The following is a 24,512-nucleotide window of genomic DNA, read 5'->3' as shown; positions in this document are numbered from 1 at the left end:
CATGTCCTCGCCTTAATAGAGTCACTTTCTTGACATAAATTTACGTCGGAAAGACTTTTACAGCATCCTTCTTCTCCGGTGAATTGGTGAACTTAAGAAACCCTCTCCTCGCTCAGTAACGTCAAATTGACGTTTAATGCCCCGTCACGGCTTTTGACGTAACGACGGCTTTTCAGCCGGATACCGCCCTTTCAGTTCCTCTTATCTCGCCTTCTTCGCCGTCTTTCAGCGTGAAAAAGGCAGTGTTCTCTCTTCTGGCAGTCTAATCGTTTCTACGCTGCTTGCAAATTCATTCTCGCTGTTTGTTTCTCTGCTTCAGCGTTTGCCTACAGTATATCAGTACTCTAAACAATTAATATAATACCGTTTAACTTTGCCATATTAAGGCATTCCAGTCCGTTGCAGAGCTTCTTTACCTGAACTTTCACTACAGCATGATTTATGATTTTTATTTCTCTTATTTTTAATTTTATTGGGTTTTTTATTTATTTAGGAATAAAGCATTTAACATGTCCTTCAAACAATACTTTTTATGGGTGAATTAAAGAAAAGTTTATATCGTTTGCAACATGTAAGTGAAATTGTAGAACAGAGCAATGAATATGATTTACTGTTTCGGCTAGGGTTCACAGATTTTGAGAGAATATTGACTCACTTCAACAAAATCTGTAATAACACCCCATGCAGAACGAAGCATTTATGAAACCTGTGTTATTATCGTGCCCCCTGTTCAATATAGCCTTCGAAAAGGTGTAAGAAATGCGGGCATCAATTGAGATGCTGACGTACGCAGAAGCGCCAAGAACTGAAAAAAATCCTAACAAGTCTTGAAAGAGGTGCTAGAAGGATGAACCTACAGATAAATGAAGGGAGTAGTATGTGCCTATAGTTAAGAACGATTATCTTAACGAGCCAACACTCATAGAAATTGGTTCACGTATGTCTGATTTCGTGCGTGGTTTCACTTATCTTGGAAAGGAAGTAAACTGCAAGAACAATGTCATTTTCAAAATACAAAAACGAATGTTGTCCATGAACATGTGCTACCATAGCGTATAACATTTTAGTGAATTCATCATTATCGATGATGAAACCTGGACACTAACGAAATTCGATTAAGATCTATTTCACATGTTGAAGATCTTGAGGCAAATATTGTGTCACTAGAAGAAAACTGTGTCCGAAGGAGGAGACTCAACTATTAATACTTACATAATCTATTTCCAGTTGTATTAACTTCCTCAGCCTTCACGTAGCATATATGCTACATGCAATTTTCACAATTTTTAGCTCAGACAATTAATTAAAGTTGGAATGCCTGACTGTAGCATGTACTTCACACCACATGCTTACTGTGCATCAGTTGTAGCATGTGTTTATAATATATTACAATATACTAAACATGACTTACGTAATCTAATAATCCATTGCTTATTCCCTGACAAAAATACGGTGCCACATTTTTTTCGATGTAGCGTTGGGTCTACAGTCGGCAACGACCTATACTTTTAACTTACCGAGAGATAATGCGAGAGGATGAATAGTGCGAAAAAGAAGAGGAAGAATGTTATGGAAAAGATGATGCAGTTTCGTGAGGAAACGCTCGAGAACATCAACAGTCAGCATGTTAACGTGCCACGCATCCATATGAGACGAATTAAACCCAGAAAAGTCGTATCAGACGCAGGGTGCGTAAACGTAAGGGTTTCAAATTTGTGAAGTGTACTAAATGCATAATATATCTGTGTTTCATATGAACAGGACTACTTTTAGCAAATCCGGATTGTATTTTCACATATTATAATGAAATAACATATTGTTGTACTTTCAAATTCTGAAGGTGGAAGGGGTAAAATACAGGGACGAAAGGCTATTTACAATTTGTACAGAAACCAGGTGGCAGTTACAAGAGATGAGGGGTACGAAAGGGAAGCAGTGGTTGAGAAGGGAGGGAGACAGTGTTGTAGGCTATGCCCAATGTGATCAATATTGAGCAAGCAGTAAAAGAAAAGAAACAAAAATTCGGAGTAGGAATTAAAATTCAAGCAGGAGAAATAAAAACCTTGACATTGTAATTCCGTCACAGACAGCAAAGGAGATGGAAGAGCAGTTAAACGAATGGACAGTGTCTTGAAAGGAGGATATAAAATGAACATCAACAAAAGCAAAACGAGGATATGGAATGTACTCAGGTGATGTTGAGGAAATTATATTAGGAAATGAGACACTTAATGTAGTAGACGAGTTTTGCCATTTGGGCAACAAAAGAACTGATGATGGTCGAAGTAGGAAGGATATAAAATGTAGACTGGCGATGGCAACGAAAGAGTTTTTGAAGAAGAGAAATTTGTTGACGTCTAGTAGACGTTAAAGTATGAGATAGTTTTCTCTGAAACTGTTTGTATGGAGTGTAGCCGTAGCCATTTATGTGAGTGAAACATAGACGATAAACGGTTTGGACAAGAAGTGAAAAGAAGTTTTTGAAATGTGATGCTACAGAAGAATGCTCGAGATTAGATGAATAGATCACATAACTAAAGAGGAGGTAATGAATAGAATTGGGGAGACGAGGAATTGGTGGCACAACTTGACTAAAATAAGCGATTGGTTGGTAGGACACGTTTTGGGGCATCAAGAGATGACCAGTTTAGTAATGGGGGGAAGTATGGAGATTAGAAATCTTAGAGGGATACCACGAGTTGAATACACTAAGCAGATACAGAAGGATGTAGGTTGCAGTAGTTACCCTAAGACGAAGAGACTTGCACAGGATAGTGTAGTATGGACTGCTGCATCAAACCATTCTTTGGACTGAGCACCATAACAACAAAAACGTACTAATATATGTATTTCAGTTGCTAGTTCATAAATATAACTCATAAAATCCATTGATTTCCGGTTTTTATCTGAGACTTATCTTGAAAGACCAAGCTTTCTCTTAGGTGTCTGCTCCTCTAGGAAGGCTGGCTTCACTTTGCCTGAGGCGGCCTTCCTCCCCCATGGAAGATGAGATTGGTGAATTGAAATGAAAGACATGCTCGGCCTCACAACCTACTACTATCGGGGCAGAGAAAAAAAAAACAGGAATTGGTCAAAAGAGGCCAACAGAAAAGAAAATAGACGAAGTATGACACAAGTAAGTAGAAGCAATATCAGCTAAGGACCCATGTGGTTTCCACCCACATACGTCCTAGAATGGGGGACTTCTCTTCTTCTGGTCGCGCAGCTACTTACCAGCCTGGAATGGGTGAGGGAGCGTAGCCTACGCCAGCGTTGCTCGGTCACTGAGATATACAAATCTCCCCACCAACGAAATGAAGATCCGTAGATCAGTGAAAGACTGCACAAGAAGAAATAGGATAAGAAATGAAAATAAGGGAAGAACTGGGGGGTTCAGCCATTAACTAAAAAAGTAATCCAAAGAAAGTAGGAGTGGAAAGACCATGATTGCTTTTGTCACCTCAGAGAGTCGCTCGATGAGCGATGGTGTACAATCCTATTGGTAGGACTGTGGGAAGGCCGAGGAGGAGATGGTGAAAGCAGAATTGGCCATAAGGCCTAATAACCATATCGGTAGAAGACGAATATGAAGAAGAAGATCAATCAACCATGAACGCCCTTTATCACTAGGATAAAAGCCTATTTGAGCCCTGATGTATCATATAAGCTACATGCACTACAATTTGGTGAAACACATCAAGTTTGTAAATTTAATACGGTATCCTAATATCTGTCTTTCCTAGAACAATGCAGCGTCTATCAATGTAACAGTTCCATTCGCAAAATCTAAGCTCAACACTGAGATTAACATTAAAAGCCGGCCGTGTGGCCGAGCGGTTCTAGGCGCTTCAGTCTGGAACCGCGAGACCGTTACGGTCGCAGGTTCGAATCCTGCCTCGGGCATGGATGTGTGTGATGTCCTTAGGTTAGTTAGGTTTAGGTAGTTCTAAGTTCTAGGGGACTGATGACCTCAGATGTTAAGTCCCATAGTGCTCCGAGCCATTTGAACCATTAAAAGGCTAGAACGGATAGGAAATTCAACGTAGTACCTGAAGGAACCAGGAGGGATGAAGGACCAAAGCTATGGTAGTTGCAAGTTTCATGATTTCAGGAAATTTGGAATTCATAATCGAAGTTAAACACTAAAAAGGAAGGAATGGAATATTCCTAGACAGAAGGCCAAGGCTCACAAAGGGCCGTCATAACACTGAAGATGATAATGACGGCAGACATGCGACTAAAACCAGAGTACCTTCACCTTGGCCGGGGGAAGGTTGAAGTCAAGGAACAGAGGTCAGCGCGGCCTCGCGTGTCTGGCGGCGTTAAAAAGTCGCTAGCTCTGAGTTCACCCCCACTTCCGTCACTTCCCTCCCTCCACTGTAGCAGTCACCTCCATTTGCGGACAAGAAGCCAACCCTTGAGGGTTGGCTCTCTCGTCGCGACTGGCCCTGCTTTCGATAAATAAAACGTAAAACACAACGTAAGGCGTAAAACACAGCACCATGAAAGATATCTTTCAGGCGCACAACTAAACGTCTAGGAAAGGTTAAAGAGTAGACCAGGAGAATTCATTTTCTCATTTCGCACCCCCACGACTTAATTTTTGACTTCGGATTCGACTTTCTCTGTGGCAAATTGTTTAAAGTACCCAGGTAGAAGCAATTTATACGTTACGAGAAAAAATTGTAACGAAGGTAATTTTCACAAGTTTTTGAAGAAGTCTTGGAAACAGAGGAATGTTTAGATGTTACTCGCCTATATCCATTTTTATAGGGTATTGTTATTGCATATTTCAACCTGTCATTTGCTATTTTACATCATTTACCAATAACCTTCCAAAAGAGACGTCTGACAGTGCATTTTATTGCCAAAGAGCAAATAAAACAGCACCTCTTCATAATACATCGAACTCAACATTTACAAATTTCGTGAAATCATTCAGCTGTTTCCCCAGCGAGATAAGTAAGGATGTACTGTGTTTACTACACTATTTAACAGACATGCTGATGGTTGACCTGGTAAAATTATAACATCAGTGGAACATAGTTCCTAATTAAAGGCAGGACAAAGCGATAAAATATTTCTGTTTTACAAATTTTCTATCTGTTTCATTTGACCTTCCCATCAGTCTCCTAGTAGCTTTACAAACGACAGTCGTCGCAAGGCCGCAGCAAAAATGAAAACTAGGAAGTCGTTTACAAATATGGTAGAGAAAAAACGAAGATGAGGTTGAGATTTATATCACTGGGCTTCTCAAGATCGAATTCTTCTTTAAAAAGGAAAAGTAGCTATTACCTGAAAGATGACGACTTGTGGAAAACAGTAATCCAACAGCTACAAATTTATGGAATAACTTTATTACACTATCTGTTTAGGTGCCTCATTAAACACCGCCTTCAGGCTCCTACACACGTAACAAAATAAGCTATCCAGCCGCTGGTGCTTACTAAAGGAACCACTATATCAAAATGGTTTCTTTTGGTATTTCTACAAGAGACGTGGACACTTCAGACACCTAACGAAAAACATTCTTCCATAAATCTACGGCTGCTTTCTGTAAGTCATCGACCAGTCTCACTCCTCTTCTTCCATTTATACGAGACGGAACTGCAGAAACTTGAAAAGTGATGGTCCTGTAAAAATACTTAGTAAACATTCTTTCCTAACAGTGTTTAATTGTCCATGACATTTTTTCAAACAGCAAAGAAAACGCCTGAGAGAACGGCTGATTATTTATTTATTTATCGATATTTCTCGTGGAATGTGACAAAACTATTCTCCATTATGGACGCTACAGACTGTTAGATAGATTAATATATTTGTGCGAAAATATTAACAGCTACAGTTCTTAAATGATACAAAGATTTCTGCAGTGTCTAGCTCGCAGAGGACGATCTTTAACGCTTAAGTTTCTGTTTCACGCTCGATATCACAGCGTTGTTTGACTATGCTTCCAGAAATCCCGTAATGAGAAGTTATACTTTTATTGATGTTATTATCTACATAAATGAACCGCGCTATCTACGCTAGTTTTATTAGGGCATTGTCTGGGAGATATGAATTAATCGCTCAATTTCTGGTAAACTTTGATGATCATAAACCTTCTATCAGAGAAGGTGTCATTATTCCTTCGAAACTGACATTTGAAATTGTGATTATCACTTTCTCTACGTAGAAAGATGCTAAATAGATTTTGTTGCTTTAAATAATACTCGTTTATGTAAATGCTCACTGGCTCTATTTCGATTGATCCGAAATGCTTCATCTTTTGAGTAAAGTGTCCTTCGCCGCTACCTCTGTTATATATTTTTCATTTATTAGTGTGTATGACTTCTGAAGAAGGCTGTATTATTATACCTGAAACCATGGTCAAGGTTTAAAATAAACATAATTTAGGGCGACTGTGGGCTGTTTTTTATTCGAGACAATCTGGTAACGGTTGCTGTTGTCGCTGCCATGATGAAAATAATGATTAGTTTTCATTTTCTGCACAATGAGGAGCTTCCTTTTCCTTTCGTTGATAGATAATATGTAGAAGAAGATGCCGCAATAATCTCATGGTATGAAACTGTGCAAAATTCAAGTTTAAGTGAGGTAAAAGGTGAGAGGGAAGATTTTAATTTTCTAATGGCTTTTTAATCGCAAGGTAATAGGTAACATTGTATGTTTCGTTTTCACCATAACGATTAGGAGAAACCTGCAACTATTTCTGCAATCTATAATAATTAATGGTGGCAACCACTTAGTAATTATTCTTCTGAGACAGTTCATTAGAAAGGTAAAAGTAATTTTTTCCATACTGGAATGAGTAGTACTCATCAGACAGTTCACAAAATGAGCTGTGAATTAATTATATTAACCAATAGTTAATTATTGATGATTTTATTTCCACAATTATGTGAAGAAATAAAGCTAATTTTCAGTGAGTTGGTATACTGTTTCTTTTATATTTTTGGTACAACAATGTAAATGGATTTGAGTAATAGTTAGTTACATTAAGGAGTACACAATAATCTGGTTGAAACAAATGATCAGTGGTAAATAACTGGTTGGTAACATTAATGAAGTAAGACATTTGAACTGAATTCACATTGAAACTTCCTGGCAGATTAAAACTGTGTGCCCGACCGAAACTCGAACTCGGGACCTTTGCCTTTCGCGGGCAAGTGCTCTACCGACTGAGCTACCGAAGCACGACTCACGCCCGGTCTCACAGCTTTACTTCTACCAGTATCTCGTCTCCTGTGGCTAAGCCATGTCTCCGCAATATCCTTTCTTTCAGGAGTGCTAGTTCTGCAAGTTTCGCAGGAGAGCTTCTGTAAAGTTTGGAAGGTAGGAGACGAGATACTGGCAGAAGTAAAGCTGTGAGACCGGGCGTGAGTCGTGCTTCGGTAGCTCAGTCGGTACAGCACTTGCCAGCGAAAGGCAAAGGTCCCGTGTTCGAGTCTCGGTCGGGCACACAGTTTTAATCTGCCAGGAAGTTTCATATCAGCGCACACTCCGCTGCAGAGTGAAAATCTCATTCTGAATTCACATTGCTGACACACTTGCGCCAGTCCACTTTGTGCTCTAAAGAGTAGTCAGAAAGATATGACGGGTCTCTGCAGGTAGAATGGCTGTTGAGTAGCTGGGTTACCTACCTTGCAGAATGATCGCAGCCAGATGCAGATAATGGCTCGAGAGCAGTAACTGTAGAGTAGCTCATTTTCCTACCTTGAATATTAAGCAGCGCCCAAGTGCAGATAGAGCGCTCTGTGCATTTAGGTACTGCCTACCTCAGCCATCCACATTTACCTTTACATCTGTACTTGACAAGTCACTATACGATATGTGGCGATAATTACATAGTGTACTTTTCTATTCGATTCACTGATAGTATTCGGGAAGAAAGACAGTGTATGTGTCCAAATTTTTACAGCTTTATCTTCGTGGTCATTGAGATAGATATTGAAAAACTTAGTTTTATTTTTATATTACTCATTTTGGACACTAGTCCATATACCATCTCACACTGCAGATTGTTAAGCATTTCTGTGATACCTGACATAAACGAATGTGTACCTAATGGTGGAATTATTTTTCAGCGTTACATGTATCGACCCTTAATCAGGCTTGCAAGGATTGTTGACCAACGAGTATTACTCAAGATTAGCTTGAAAAGGATTTTGTGTGTCTTATTTATGTGGATTGCGTTGTGTTCCAATAGATCTGTATCTAGCAACTGTCACCAATGGGTAAATTTATGGTATCGCTCTGTCTTATACCACTCAAGAAAGAGATTTTATATACTTGAAGATTTTGAAATATTCCAGCGACTGTTCATAAATTATATAAACTACTATTCTTTTGTGTAATTACTCTTATACCTTATTTACATTTAGAGTCAGCTGACAGTCTTTAAACGAGACGTTCATCGTCTGTAAGTCTCTAATCCTTTTATAAGGAACTTTATCAATGTCTGCTTCCTGTACACTTCGATGGCATCTGTAAACAACCTCTTAGGTGTACAGATGTTATCTGCACCTTTGTGTTTGTGCACTTTGACTTCATCACACATTCGTCAAGAATGTCACAAGCCTTCCCAACCAACTGCCGATACTTATGAAGTCCAGATGTACAATGTCTCAGATCCCACTTTCGCACTAAGCAAGAGCCACGTACGAACGGGAGGACTAGTGATTTTAGATGGCGCCTACCTTGTGTACTGAGCAACAGGCGGTTACATGTGATGGTCCATTGTAGGTAGTTGAAAAGTAGCTGCTACAACATTAAGTGGCAGCCTACAGACCTGTTTGTACGAGGGCTGTTCGGAAAGTAAGGTCCGATCGGTCGCGAAATGAAAACCACTGTCAAAATAAAAAATGTTTTATTTGCAACAGTTAGTTACACCTTCCAGCTACTTCTCTACACAGTCGCTGCTCCGACTTATTGTTGTAGCGTTGTACCAACTTTCCAATATCCTCGTCATAGGATGTAACCGCTTCTGCTTATTGTCATTTCTCTAAGTTGGTGTGCAGCTCGTTGCCTGTGACAAAATGTTGTCGTCATTGCCAGCAGTTCATGAGAGCAGAGATGAAAGTCAGGAGGAGCCAATTATGGGCTGTAATGTGGGAGAACAAACATCGAAAACGCCGCAGGTTTGCATTGAAAACGTTACTGGGGCATGTTCATTGCCACTGCAGAGTGTGGCAGAGAATTGTCAAGAAGAAGGAAATGCGTGACAGTTATCTTATGTGGGTTGCATGACATCAGGTGAATCTCTCACCATGCCCTCATACGTGGCGTGAGACATTAGTTATCTGAGCATCTTTACATGCTCACTGAGAGCTCAGAACTATAGAGAGCGATGCGAAGCGATCGAACGGCATACTACTGTTCAAAACATCTGTCCAAACATACATCTGATTTTCAATGCGGTTCCCATTTCGCGCTCAATCGGACCTTACATTCCGAATAGCCCTCATGGTTAACTGAAATACACTATTGGCCATTAAAATTGCTACACCACGAAGATGACGTGCTACAGACGCGAAATTTAACCAACAGGAAGAAGATGCTGTGATATTCAAATGATTAGCTTTTCAGAGCATTCACACAAGGTTGGCGCCGGTGGCGATACCTACAACATGCTGACATGAGGAAAGTTTCCAACCGATTTCTCATACACAAATAGCAGTTAACCGGCGTTACCTGGTGGAACGTTGTTGTGATGCCTCGTGTAAGGAGGAAAAATGCGTACCATCACGTTTCCGACTTTGATAAAGGTCCGATTGTAGCCCATCGCGATTGCGGTTTATCGTATCGCAACATTGCTGCTCGAAATGGTCGAGGTCCAATGACTGTTAGCAGAATATGGAATCGGTGGGTTCAGGAGAGTAATACGGAACGCCGTGCTGGATCCCAACGGCCTCGTATCACTAGCAGTCGAGATGACAGGCATCTTATCCGCATGGCTGTAACGGATCGTGCAGCCACGTCTCGATCCCCGAGTCAACAGATGTGGACGTTTGCAAGACAACAACCATCTGCACGAACAGTTCGACGACGTTTGCAGCAGCATGGCTGCGGTTACCCTTGACGCTGCATCACAGACAGGAGCGCCTGCGATTGTGTACTCAACGACGAACCTGGTTGCACGAATGGCAAAACGTCATTTTTTCGGATGAATCCAGGTTCTGTTTACAGCATCATGATGGTCGCATCCGTGTTCGGCGACATCGCGGTGAACGCACATTGGAAGCGTGTATTCGTCATCACCATACTGGAGTATCACCCAACGTGATGGTATGGGGTGCCATTGGTTACACGTCTCGGTCACCTCTTGTTCGCATTGACGGCACTTTGAACAGTGGACGTTATATTTCAGATGTGTTACGACCCGTAGTTGTACCCTTCATTCGATCCCTGCGAAACCCTACATTTCAGTAGGACAATTCACGACCGCATGTTGCAGGTCCGGGCCTTTCTGGATGCAGAAAAAGTTCAACTGCTGTCCTGGCCAGCACATTCTCCAGATCTCTCACCAATTGAAAACGTCTGTTCAATGGTGGTCGAGCAAGTGGCTCGTCACAATACGCCAGTCACTACTCTTGATGAACTGTGGTATCGTTTTGAGGCTGCATGTGAAGCTGTACCTGTAGACCTGTAGACGCCATCCAAGCTCTCTTTGACTCAATGCCCAGGCGTATCAAGGCCGTTATTACGGCCACAGGTGGTTGCTCAGGGTACTGATTTCTCAGGATCTATGCACCCAAGTAGCTGGGTCACCTGCCTTGAGGATTCATCAGCAGGGAGGTAGAGATGTTGATCCAGGACTGGTAGCTCTGACCGGATTGTATACCCCACATATGGTGGTCAACTGCACTCTGTTGCACACTGAGCAGCTCGCCTTCCTTGGATGTTGAGCATCAGGTAGCTGTAAATGGTGAGAAGTGTAGGTTGGTCTCCTATCTTGGACGTCGAGAAGCAGCCAGGTGCAGATGGTGGCCCGGTGCAGTAGTTCACCAGCTAGAATTCCTACCATGTGGAATGAGCAGCAGACAGCTGAGGATGGTGGATCACAGTTGATGGTTGCAGGTTGGTCTCCTACCTTGTGCGTTGAGCAGCAGCCAGGTGCAGATGGCGGCCCAGTGCAGGTAGTTGTTGGCGAAGCAGCGCCACCAGCCGAGCGCGCAGACGGCGACGTTGGCGGAGGCGGAGCAGGCGGTCCAGGCGATGCTCTGCGCCTGCGGCACGGTGCCGGCGCCCGTGTGCACGGCCCAGCCGCCGCCCAGCACCGCCTTCAGCAGCAGGTCCACCAGGTTGACCACGATGAGCGAGCGCTGGCGCTGCCGGTGCGAGTAGCGCTGGTACGCCAGCTCGAGGTGCGACTCGCGGAAGCTGTTGGTCAGCGAGGGGCAGTAGATGCCGCGGTACACCATGCCGCGCTTGAACACCGCCCCGGACGCCGTCGGCGCCGCCTCCTCGCCGCCGCTGCCGCCGCCTGCACAGAAATCACGTCACAGTCGGTTATTCAGTGCGCTAGTCCAGTGGAGTGCATCTGAGGATGTTGGATGGTTTTGTTGATATGCGCCACGAGAAAAGTTGTGATTCCTATCTGGATGGTTGAACCTCTAGAAACATAGCCTACGAAAGGCAACATACAGGTTGGGGGGGATCTGGTCCCAATTTAGTAACCGATTTTAAGCTTACACTGTGTCATACGCTGAAGAGCCAGAGAAACTGCTACACCTGCCTAATATCGTGTAGGGTCCCAGTGAACACGCAGAAGTTCCGCAACACAACGTCGCATGGACTCGACTAATGTCTGAAGTAGTGCTGGACGGAACTGACACCATGAATCCTGCAGGGCTCTCCATAAATCCGTAAGAGTACGAGGGGTTGGAGATCTCTTCTGAACAGCACGTTGCAAGGCATCCCAGATATGCTTAATAATATTCGTGTCTGGGGGTTTGGCGGCCAGCGGAAGTGTTTAAACTGAGGAGCGCTGTACCAATTCTGCATGTATGGGGCGTTGTATTGTTTTACTGGAATTTCCAAAGTCCGTCGGAACGCACAATGGACATGAATGGATGCAGGTAATCATAGAGGATGATAGCGACGTATCTAGACGTATCAGGGGTCCCATATCACTGTAGCTGTGTTTTATCCCTGCTACATTTAGAATTTCAATGAGAGTATTCCAGTCAAGATTATCAAAATCTTTCTCTAAATTAGAGAAGATAAACGTCTTTGCCAAGGTCGCTAATAATAACCTTTGTTTTCGATAACCGGTTTCGGTAAGCAGTGTTACCATTTTCAGACTTCAATGGGCACATTATTGCATATTTCGTAAAATTGCAGTAAGAGTACTCTTACTCATGAATTATCAGATACGTAACAGACTAAAAGACTGATGCATCGGCATGTCAAAGTTAAAACAGTTACACTGCAGAACCGAAGAAACTGGTACGCCTTACTAATATCGTGTAGGACCCTCGCGAGCACGTAAAGGTGCCGCAACACGACGTAGCATGGACTCGACTAATGTCTGAAGTAGTGCGGGAGGGAACTGACAACAGGAATCTTGCAGGACTGTATATAAATCCGTAAGAGTACGATGGGTTGGAGATATATTCTGAACAGCACACGGCAAGGCATCCCAGATGTGCTCAATAATGTTCATGTCTGTGGAGTTTAGTGGCCAGTGTTTAAATTCAGAAGAGAGTTCCTGGTGCCACTCTGCAACATTTCTCGACGTGTGTGGTGTCGCATTGTCCTGCTGGAATTGTCCAAGTCCGTCGGATCGCAAAATGTACATGAATGGATGCAGGTAATCATACAGGATGCCCACGTATGTGTCACCTGTCAGTATCTAGACGAATCAGGGGTCCCATATCACTGCAACTGTATACGCCGCACACCACTGCAGAACCCCCACCATCTTGATCAGTCCCCTGCCGACATGCAGCGTCCATGGACTCATGAGATTGTCTCCATACGCGTACACGTCCATCCGCTCGATACAATTCGAAACGAGAGTCGTCCGACGAGGCAACATGTTTCCGGTCATCAGCAGTCTAATGTCGGTACTGATGGGCTCAGACGAAGCGTAAAGCTTAGTGTCGTGCAGTCATCAAGGCTACACGAACAGGACTTCGCCTCCGAGAGCCGAAACGATGATTTTTCGTTGAATGGTTTGCAAGCTGACACTTGTTTATGGCCCAGCATTGAAATCTGCAGCAATTTGCGAAAGGGTTGCACATCTCTCACGTTGAACGATTCTCTTCAGTCGTCGTTGGTCCTGTTCTTGCAGGAACTTTTTTTGGCCACAGCGATGTCGGAGATTTGATGTTTTCCCGAATTCCTGATATTCGTGGCACACTAGTGAAATGGTATTTCGGGAAAATCCCTACTTCATCGCTGCCTCGGAGATGCTGTGTCCCATCGTCGTGCACCGACTATAACGCCACTTTCAAATTCACTTAAATCTTGATAACCTGGTATTGTAGCAGTAGTAACAGATCTAACAACTGCACTAGACATTTGTCGTCTTATAATAGGCGTTGCCGTCCGCAGCGTCGTATTTTGCCTGTTTACATATCTCTGTATTTGATACCCATGCCTATACCAGTTTCTTTGGCGCTTCAGTGTATATTTATTAAATATCTCTGACAGGAGGGTCTTTTATTAGAAACGCTCAAAAACTCTATTGACCACATGTATCAACATTGGGACCAGCTCTGTTTGACGTACGTGAATAATAGGTGATACTTTCCTTAGATCAGCATGTGACACGAGTAGATTTCGAACGAGTTACTGAATTTGCTGTTTTTACACCCAGCCAAAGACATACATAATTATGTATCATTGGTGCATAAGTTCTTAGCCTTTTTGTTTTGCATGTTGGCATTACGGTTGCTGTGTGTCTATTTATCCATTGTTATGTTTTGTTTGTAGTTCACTGTTGCTATTTGAATACTTTGTTGTTTGGAAATAGTGAGTGGTGCTGAGGACGCTATGCAATTGAGTGGGCAGTGGAGAAATAGGAGCATTTGGGACATATTTTTATTGAGCTCAGCAGAGGAGTAAAAGCAGCGGATACAGCCAGAAACATTTCCACGATGTAGGATCTTCTTGACATTTATGATTCTCCGGGTTCAGGAAGACCTTCGGGGTTCCATGAAGATAGTTCAACCCTTTCTTTGTCTGCGATTCCAAATGGCATCAATAAGTATTTCTGGCTTTTTTGAGCTTCCCAATGCTTCAATGATGCCGTTTGGCATCGCTTCATGTAGTTCCAAGCTTGGCAACAAATCACAGTGGCGTTTGCTTTCATGACTCGCAGTTTGTTTGAAGTGCAGAACAGAAAAGTGTCGTGAGTTGTCCTACTGCATTTGTGAGTGAACAATAACTGTTGTGTTTAGTTTTATTCTGTGTATACTGAATTCTTGGTTATGGAACCAATTTTACTTAGTTCCTCAAGGGCAAGGGAAAGAAAGACGGTACGTTTACAATACAGTTATGTATGCATTTTTGAGTAATTATTATGTAATTTCTAATGATGCCATTTGGAATCATTATTTTATTTACTAACCAATAGCTTCAAAAGAACTTTTGCAATGGATATGGCATATGAGCAACATATACAGCAAATATTCATCACAAAAAAATTTCCCCAATTTTTTTTCTAAATGTGACGCACAATTGGGTAAATGCGTTAATCCACAATTTTTCATGTCTGTATAATGTATAACTGGCAAATGTGATGAACTGTGATCATTCTACCATGTTGCAACATTAGCATCCATTGGGGAAGTTTCAAAAATTCGGTGTGTGGGTGTGCTCTAAGCCAAAATCACAAAAATCAGCAAGTCGCCATATGTGCTTCTCTGCTTGCTCGTCATTAATTGACTCACGAAGAACACCGACTATTCCTATCCTGTACCGTTACTGGTGACGATAAATTGTGCCTTTATGCTAACATAAGGAAGAGTAACGAACAGTTGCGCCCAAACAAAGGAGAAACTGCCCATACAAAGACCTGGAGCATCGAAGAAAGATAAAGTTATCCATCTGGTGGATGTGGTGTACTACAAATTGCTTCCCTGAGGTGAAACCGTCATTCATGATATTTCTTATCAACAACTGAGACATCTCGCAGACGCAATCCAAGAACGACGTCCAGGAAGACTTTGTGGAGTGGTGTTGCTCCACTACAATGCCTGCCCGCTTTCTGCAAGACAGACAAAAAATGATATACAGGAGTTGGGTCGGAAAGTCATTTCGCGCCCACCTTATTCATCTGATATTGCTTCCTCAGGTGTTCACCTTTTATGCTCTCTATTCAACAATGTTCAAAGAACTTCCTTTCCAGATGAAAATGCGCTCCATACATGACGAGTTCTTCGAATCAAAGCCACGTGATTTCTACAGTCAGGGTATGTAAAAGCTACTTCAGCATTGGCAGACTGTTGGAGCATGTGTACGTCATATGGAAATCACTCTAAGTGTTGGATCTACGTTTAAAATATCCGTCCACAGCAAGAGAAGTCAGTAGTATTTGACGAGACTATATATATTTGAAATCGAGTGTAGATGCCTTGAACTTCAAAATAAACTGTTTAATAAAGTTATGAGGAGAAACTATCTTTGTTACAGGAATCAAGTATCCCTTGGTCGTAGGAAAATGGCCAAACTGAAAATACCCCCAAATCATAAACATTTATGAATTCGTGTGCAACTTGCCGTTCACTGTTTTGAATACTGGCCTGCATTCAGGGCGATAGGGGTTCATATGCCAACTCCACCTACACATGTGACGTCATGTAAAAAGTTATACAATATTGAGCTCTAAGAAGAAACAAAATACGTCTATTTTCATTACCATATTCTGTTATTTTGAAATATTTCACTTCTAAACCATACGTTTTCAGAAAGAAAAGGAGAGACTGCATGATGCAATTTGTCGTATTTTGGTGCTTCAAGGTAACGTTACATTCGTTTTATAGGCTTTTTTCTAACGGGACAACGTATGAGTCTCGTACTCTCTGTTTTTTTTTTTTTTGGGGGGGGGGGGTAACGATACAGGGAATACATGTGGCATTGGCTGTCGTTTGTGATATAATTAACCTGCCTAATAATTTGACACCTGTTAGCAGTTCCCTTGAGATCGATTCCGATGCTCTTTCAAGAGAGATGTTATGCTTGGGAGTATTGAAAAGAGATAAACATTTCTCTCTTGGACCACTGGTAAGAGACTGATGTGTTTCGTTACGTTCTTTATGGTTATCTTGAACTCCTCATGCGTGGGTCCACAGTCCCTTCGTACTTTCTGAACGATAAAACTATTTTAACTATCCATTGTAGGCTGTCAGCTTCTCTGTACATGATGACGTACATTGCATCATGTATTAAATTATTTTACTGGCCAGTTTCGGCCAGTGGCCATTTTCAAATGCTTGTAATAACGTTACAAACAAAGTAAAAATTTCAAATTTAATATCTTTATACTTTGTATAACTGTTGTTACAATACTTACAGCTGCTTCGGTGATATGTATATCTTATTTAAAGTTAGTCCTATGTGGGAAAACACACACACACACACACACACACACACACACACACACGCACGCAACATCGGTACATATTCTGCAGTAATAACGTATATCCTAGTAATGTTATTGTAAATAATTTGTCATTACTATGCAATGTTATTTCATTAAGATTAATGACAGGCACGTAATGCGTGCAGTACTGTAGTCAGACGAATGTAGCTCTCTCTCTCTGGCGGTATGCATTACCTCTCTGTAAATGCCACTGTCGAAACCTATTCTTTGAGCATTGCCTGTTCCCCCGTTTTGATAACGAGTGTGTTGAACCTCTTAGTAAGCGAAAGGACATGTTGTACCGCTAAAAACATTACAAAAGGACTTAGAAGCCCTTTGTTAACACCAATATGGTTATATCACGTGATACAAAAGTGTCCCTGTATTGCAGTACATCATGTGCAACGTTATACAGAGTGTATCAGGAGGAAACGTCAATGTTCAGGTATATGACAGAAACGATCGTTATCAGCAACGTGTCTAGCAGATATGGGCTCTAAAATGCGTACTTACTTTAAGAACTATGGGCTCATTTAATTTTGGATACTGTTAAACGCATCTCGTCTACTGCTCTTTGCTTTGCATATTTTGCGAGGAGGTAGTATTGAGCGAGAGAATAGAAAAATATCCAGTAAACATCAGCTTAACAGCTATGAGCACATGTTCTCCAAAAGAGATGTGTTTTACAGTAGGGAAAGTAAAGAATTGCTCGTACCTCTTAAGGTATGGTACTTAGAGTCCATATTTATCGGACATTTTTTTCTGGTTTTGGCTCATACTTCCACTTCTAAAAATATGGAAAGCAAAGAGTTTGTAGTAGAAGAGACTTGGTCCACGTCATCAAAAATGAATAAGTTCTCATAGATATTAAGGTATGCATTGTATTGCCCATGTTTACTATACTGTTTTCGTTCGAACGACCGGTCTTGCTATATCCCTTAATATTAACCATTCCGCATGGTACTCCATGTATGTCCAGATTTTGGGCGTATGTGTGGGAACATGTCTCTGTTGCGCGTTTCACTCAATGATTCTTAAATTTCACATACATATCTCTGAAGCCACAGTAAGTACCGAAACAGCATTTACAATATAGGATGTGTAACGATTGTATATGTTTTGACTTTTACTTTGCTAGTATTGTTATTACGTCATTTGAAAATGGCCAGTGATGTAATGTAAAACTTGATGCAATATAGCTCACCTTGTGTAAAAAATTGGACGGACTGCGGTGGTTATTTATAACGGTTTTTGCATTCAGAAACTTCAGAATTTCTTCAAACTTAAGCGTGCTTCGATGAATGCTGGTCTGAGAATCTTAGTTAAGTTGCCTTCGAAACTATCTTAGCACTTTACTGATATTCTCTAACTTTCAACAGCAATATAGCTCAAATTTCTTTTGTTGGAGATTAATCGTTGTAACGACGTACAAGAGCTGACGCCACCGGTGGAAACCGGTCTCCCGTATTTTGATTTTGGGCCTGAAGATTACTAACTGGGCCGAAACCAGATATTAGAGGTAAACAAAGAAACGTGACTGTTGCTGTTTTGTTCATAAAAAATCTAATAATCGAAAAAATCAGAGAGCTGTAGACAGAGAGTTAGTACACTTTTGTGGTCACCCTACCGGGTGAACAATCTTCTCGCGAACAGAAGTATGATCGATTGGCTGCTTGCATTGCTCGGACCCACTCCGATAAATCAACAATATCGCCGAAATCTTGTGGTGCAACACTGTCATTTCATGTGGGATGCAAATAGAAAATGTAATTTCTTGTCAGCCGTTGTTCGCAGACAGAGACAAAAGCTAAATCGACAAAATGTCTCTGCTGCTAATGAAAATTGCAATACCAAAAAATCCTCTTTTCAGCTAGCAATGAACTAAAATTTGCTAGCCGGCCGAAGTGGCCGAGCGGTTCTAGGCGCTACAGTCTGGAACCGCTCGACCGCTACGATCGCAGGTTCGAATCCTGCCTCGGGCATGGATGTGTGTGATGCCCTTAGGTTAGTTAGGTTTAAGTTCTAGGGGACTGATGACCTCAGAAGTTAAGTCCCATAGTGCTCTGAGCCATTTGAACCATTTTTTAAATAAATTGTTGCAGAGGGAACGCACAAACGACGTGCGTTTCATTCTAAAACTTCATGTGAGTTTAAAACGGCGTGATGAACCGGAACACGAAGCCATCAGTGGTTGCAGGCCCACTTGCGGATCAAGGGTTTCTCTATTAGGTAGCATTGAAGGGAAAAGTATTCTGTGCCTTTTGTTGAGGAAAAGGTTACCCAGATTCTTCTGTGCAAGTACAATGTTAGATGGTGAAGACTCTTAACTCTGTAAGCGACAGAGCGTAGTTACACAATATTTAGCTTGAATATTTTTCTCTTAGTACCAGCACAAAGCGCTGGATTTGTCACGGGTTTGCAGTCGGAATCTGTCGTCTCCCCAGTAATAGGGAGGCGCGGAAACTACAAATAGTTGGATCCAACTGGTTCTTTCAATTTTCATCAGACGTTTACAGCCAACTTGAATACAAAAATCGTCAGTAATTTTCGTATTTCAGAGGGATTAGAAACGCAGAGAGCAAGTACCGTAAGTTCTTAAAACCTACTGCTGTCTACTGACCATAAAGGAATGGAACGTGCAAATTAGTAATAGTGAATTCCTTATGAATCTGGCATATTGTTTCGTAGTAGAAAAGGACATTTACAACTGGGCAATGTTGGGTAAATTAACTTGGAAGTGAAGACAAGAAGTAGCACGAACTAAAGTTTAAAGAGGGAAAATGGCACATTCTACATATTTGATCAACTCAAAGTTTTTTAGGGGTGAACTGACATGGAATGAACGAAGATAAAAGCAAGGAGCATGTTATAACGTTTGGGTCCTATCATTAGCGTGTGGTGAGACGATTTTCCTATGTGCACTCAGTTCTTAGCTTAAGAATTTTCTGAACATTAAATACGCAAAACATGGGCACAAATCTGCAACAAATAGAAAATGGCCATAAGAAAAATAGCAGAAAGTTGCAGTCGGTTACATTGTAAGAAAATATTTGAAAAAAATGGGCAGCCTTAAAATTCCCAAAGATTTCATCCATCAATCTGTTGTGCACGTAAAGAAAACTAGTAACACATTCGTCACAAACAGATCCATTAAATTTCTGGCGTGGTTTGAACAGAATTAACTCCAATTTCCACTGGCCGAATGCTGCTTCCCTGCTGTTTCTTCTTGTGTGCAACAATTGACCATGTTCATCCTAGAGTACTGTCTGTTCCAGACTGATTTTTGTGGGCCCGTGTCACAATCTCGGCACTCCTTCATAACGGCGGTTTTGCACCGACGGATAATCATAGCTTTCTCTCAGCCCCAGTCTCTACATACAACGTCGTATGTTATCTGTAATGCACATTCAAGTCTTTGTCATTCCCAACAGTTGTCGTCTACTGTTCCACTGTTACCAAACTAAGCATACCTTACCACAAGTCCTATCAGCCTACTCTTTTGTATTTAAAATTCCTTCGTTAACTCCACAGAGAAGTAGGGACTATAGAAATGGAGAGCGATTGCTAAATTGAACAAACGCATTTTACCGTTAATGGCCCTAACGCTGGATAGTTTTTTATAATTCTATCTCTGCTGTTGACGTTAGTCCTGTTACGCGTGCAGGAGGAGTTCTGTAAGTGTGGAAAGTGGGAGGGAGGTAGCGTCAGAAGTGAAGCGGTGAGCTCTGTTCAAGAGATGTGCCTGGGTAGCTCAGCTGACAGGAACATTGTCCGCGAAAGACAAAGTTCCCGGGGGCCTTCAGCTCATCGTTATACTCTGACGGTAAATGTCGCAACAGAACACACTCCGCATCAGAGTAGGAAATTTTTAAATAGTCCTAAATAGTATTTTTCACAGGTCACGAACCATTTAACATTAATCTTGCTGGACTGTCTTGAACAGTACCGTAAAATGGAGTGAATAGAAACAATTTTCAATTTCAAATTCTTTTAAAATGAAATATCAAAATAAAATTACGTTGGGTTATAAGTCTTGTACCTAGCAAAGATTAAAACTAGATTTGCGACCTAGATCATGCTTTTACAACATGAAAAATAAAAAAAAACTTCGTGTATCTATCCATCCCACAGAGATGTTAATCCTATTATTCTTTTTATTTATTGGTCTTCGAGGTGAACAGGGAGACACAAAAATCCATTTTGGATCCTTGAGAAAAAGAAATAAAATTTATACGCTTCAAAACTGTTTTATTCAATACAAAAACTAAAAATATTGCACGAATAGTGTTTTTTATTCTGTTGTCGCAATAAAAATAGTTATATCACTAATTACTTATTATAACATTAAACTGACAAACTTGTTTTATTTTTTAACAAGTCTTATCCCCAGAACCAACGAAGAACTTTACACTAGAAGAACACCTGCTTGACTAAAATATTACTCTTCATCTGTTAAAATAAATAAAAAATCCGTCAGCTTAACCTTCGCATTATAAATAGCAAATTTTATTTTTTATTGACTGCTTACTCTTTCGATATACTGTAATCACAGCATTGTATTGTATTGTATTGTATGTTAACCGGGGGCCTAGAAAGGACGGAGAGGATCCGTCCCCTCCGCAGCTGCAGTGGTCCACAACCCCACGACGACTACCGCAGTCCACTTCACCCCTCCGCCGCCCCACACCGAACCCAGGGTTATTGTACGGTTCGGCCCCCGGTGGACCTCCCAGGGAACATCTCACACCAGACGAGTGTAACCCCTATGTTTGCGTGGTAGAGTAATGGTGGTGTACGCGTACGCGGAGAACTTGTTTGCGCAGCAATCGCCGACATAGTGTAACTGAGGCGGAATAAGGGGAACCAGCCCGCTTTCGCCGAGGCAGATGGAAAACCACCTAAAAACCATCCACGACACAAATCCGCTGGACGGATTCGTGCCAGGGACCAGGCGCTCCTTACCCCCCGGAGAGCCGTGCGTTAGACCGCACGGCCAACCGGGCGGGCTAATCACAGCATAATGAGAACAGTGCCAGGTGGATCTTTATTTCCTTCATATTCTTGGTCTTCTGAAGAAACGCTAACAATTACTGTTGCTATCCATCCCACGATTTCCGAAAACACAATCCCAATTTTTAACTAGCCGAATCACAAGTCAGGTTAAGGGACTCTCTATAATAGAACTTTTGGTTATTGAGGTGGGACTGCAAAATCTGTTTAAGATGCACTTAAATTAAAATAATACAATTTACATTGGTATTTACATATAAAAATCGAAGTAAGTAGACATAGCGCCACATGCCTGTTCCGTGTGAACGAGAGACCAACTCAGAGTCCAACTCTAAAATTCATAGCCGTCCGGGGTGGTCAGGCGGTTCTAGGCGCTACAGTCTGGAACCGCGCGAGCGCTACGGTCGCAGGTTCGAATCCTGCCTCGGGCATGGATGTGTGTGATGTCCTTAGGTTAGTTAGGTCTAAGTAGTTCTAAGTTCTAGGGGACTGATGACCTCAGAAGTTAAGTCCCATAGCCATTTGAACCATTTTTTTCTGAAATTCACAATTTCCCTATATAGTGACTCACTACTAACTTAGACAAATGTTTGAATGGCTTTCCCATGTGGGTTCAGATACAAGAGCTTAGAACTTTTTGGAATATCTGACACAGTATCTTAGAACATATTTGTACGTTTCGCTTCTGTTAACTCCATTCACTCTATTTTACATTACTGATTTCATTAGACAGTAAATTGAAAGTTTACGAGCCCATCAGGATCCTTCCAATGAGAAAAAAGCAGTTTCTTCAAGAATGGAACTAACATTTACTGTTGATAGGCGCATTTGTAACGCTCGGTAGCCAGAAATGGCGTCGCGCCAGATGTCGGGCGACCAGCTCGAGTGGAAATTTGGGGAAGTGGGGCGTGGCGCCGCCTCCAGACGGCAACGTGCTGGCTGCGGCTGGCCTTGAGGAAATTCGCAGGCAGTTTTCTGCGGGCGAGTGAGTCTAGCTGAGCGCTGCGGGCACGGCGACCGTAAAGTAAACTGGCGGCGCGGCTGAGGCGGTTATGTGCGAGCGGGCGGAGTGCGGGAGGTGGGAGGCGGAGCAAGTGGGGTAAAAGGAATGAGACTGAGGGGCGCGGGGTGGTGTGACCCTCGGAACGGCGTCAGCGGAGCCGGGGACGCCCACTGCTGCGGAGAACAAATGACGAGCGGGTAGGCCGAGGAGAGAGGAGAGGGCGATTTACTGGACAGGCGTGTAGCGTCACGAATAAGAACACCGGCAATGACTTGAGGGTTTCTCTGTGGAAATGTTGCTCCTAAGCGATACATATAATGTTACTGATAAATGTCCCGGGTTCGACTCCCGGCGGGGTCATGGATTTTCTCTGCCTCGTGATGACTGGGTGTTGTGTGCTGTCCTTAGGTTAGTTAGGTTTAAGTAGTTCTAAGTTCTAGGGGACTGATGACCATAGATGTTAAGTCCCATAGTGCTCAGAGCCATTTGAACCATTTGAACTGATAAATGTGACACATCTACATATAAAAAAATACTCTGCAAATCATTATCAAGTGCACGTCACAGGAATCTTCTATTACATGAATACACTGACAGGGAAAAATCGCGTCCCCAAGAAGGAGTTGTACGACTTACACGAAATTTGGTAGTCGTATTTCTACTTTTGAAATATGATGTATGTTCAAATTTCGCGCCAGTCGCATAAGAATTGCGCTATTAACGTCCCCATAAGGAATCACCCCCCCCCCCCCCCGCCCCCCTCCCCATGAACAGTGGACCTTGTCGAAACTTCCTGGCAGATTAAAACTGTGTGCCGAACCGAGACTCGAACTCGGGAGCTCGAGTCTCGGTCCAGCAACAGTTTTAATCTGTCAGGAAGTTTCATATCCGCGCACACTCCGCTGCAGAGTGAAAATATCATTCCAGTGGACCGTGCCGTTGGTGGGGAGGCTTGCGTACCTCAGCGATACAGATAGCCGTACCGTAGGTGCAACCACAACGGAGGGGTATCTGTTGAGAGGCCAGACAAACATGTGGTTCCTGAAGAGGGGAGCAGCCTCTTCAGTAGTTGCAGGGCCAACGGTCTGGATGATTTACTGATCTGGCCTTGTAACACTATCCAAAACGGCTTTGCTGTGCTGGTACTGCGAACGGCTGAATGCAAGGGGAAACTACAGCCGTAATTTTTCCCGAGGACATCAGCATTACTGTATGGCTAAATGATGTTCGTCAACTCTTGGGTAAAATATTCCTGGGGTAAAGTAGCCCTCCATTTGGATCTCCGGGCGGTGACTACTCAGGAGGACGTCGTTATCAGGAGAAACAAAATTGGCGTTCACGGATCGGAGTGTGGAAATTCAGATCCCTAAATCGGGCAGGTAGGTTAGAAAATTTAAAAAGTGAAATGGATAGTCTAAAGTTACATATCATGGGGGGAGGCACAAGACTTTTGGTCAGGTGACTACAGGGTAATAAATACAAAATCAAAGAAGGATAATGCAGGAGTAGGCTTAACAATGAATAAAAAAAATAGGATCGCAGATAAGCTACTACGAACAGCATAGTGAACGCATCATTGTAGCCAAGATAGACACGAAGCCCACACGTACCACAGTAGCACAAGTTTATATGCCAACTAGCTCCGCAGATGATGAAGATATTGAAAAAATATATAATGCGATAACAGAAATTATTCAGATAGTTGTGTTGCTGTGGTCTTCAGTCCAGAGACTGGCTTGATGCGGCTCTCCATGCTACTCTATCCTGTGCAAGCTTCTTCATCTCCCAGTACCTACTGCAACAGACATCCTACTGAATCTGCTTACTATATTCATCTCTTGGACAACCTCTTCGATTTGTACCCTCCACGCTGCCCTCCAATACTAAATTGATGATCCCTTGATGCCTCAG

The 24,512-nt window shown here is 42.3% G+C and overlaps 1 protein-coding gene across 1 annotated transcript in view; it reads right to left on the bottom strand.

Moving 5' to 3' along the window:
- LOC124774910 (adenylyl cyclase 78C-like) overlaps positions 1–24,512 on the bottom strand; it is a 723,787-nt gene that overhangs the window by 440,914 nt on the left and 258,361 nt on the right. Inside the window, exon 3 of the mRNA XM_047249584.1 lies at positions 11,090–11,482. Within this exon, the coding sequence (XP_047105540.1) occupies positions 11,090–11,420 (331 nt within the window). The 5' untranslated portion in view covers positions 11,421–11,482. The remainder of the gene's footprint in view (positions 1–11,089; positions 11,483–24,512) is intronic.

This window comes from Schistocerca piceifrons, chromosome 2, assembly GCF_021461385.2.
Source record: "Schistocerca piceifrons isolate TAMUIC-IGC-003096 chromosome 2, iqSchPice1.1, whole genome shotgun sequence".
Classification (NCBI taxonomy): domain Eukaryota; kingdom Metazoa; phylum Arthropoda; class Insecta; order Orthoptera; family Acrididae; genus Schistocerca; species Schistocerca piceifrons.
The sequence above is the reverse complement of the archived record's forward strand: the minus strand, read 5'-3'. Positions and strand labels throughout refer to the sequence as shown.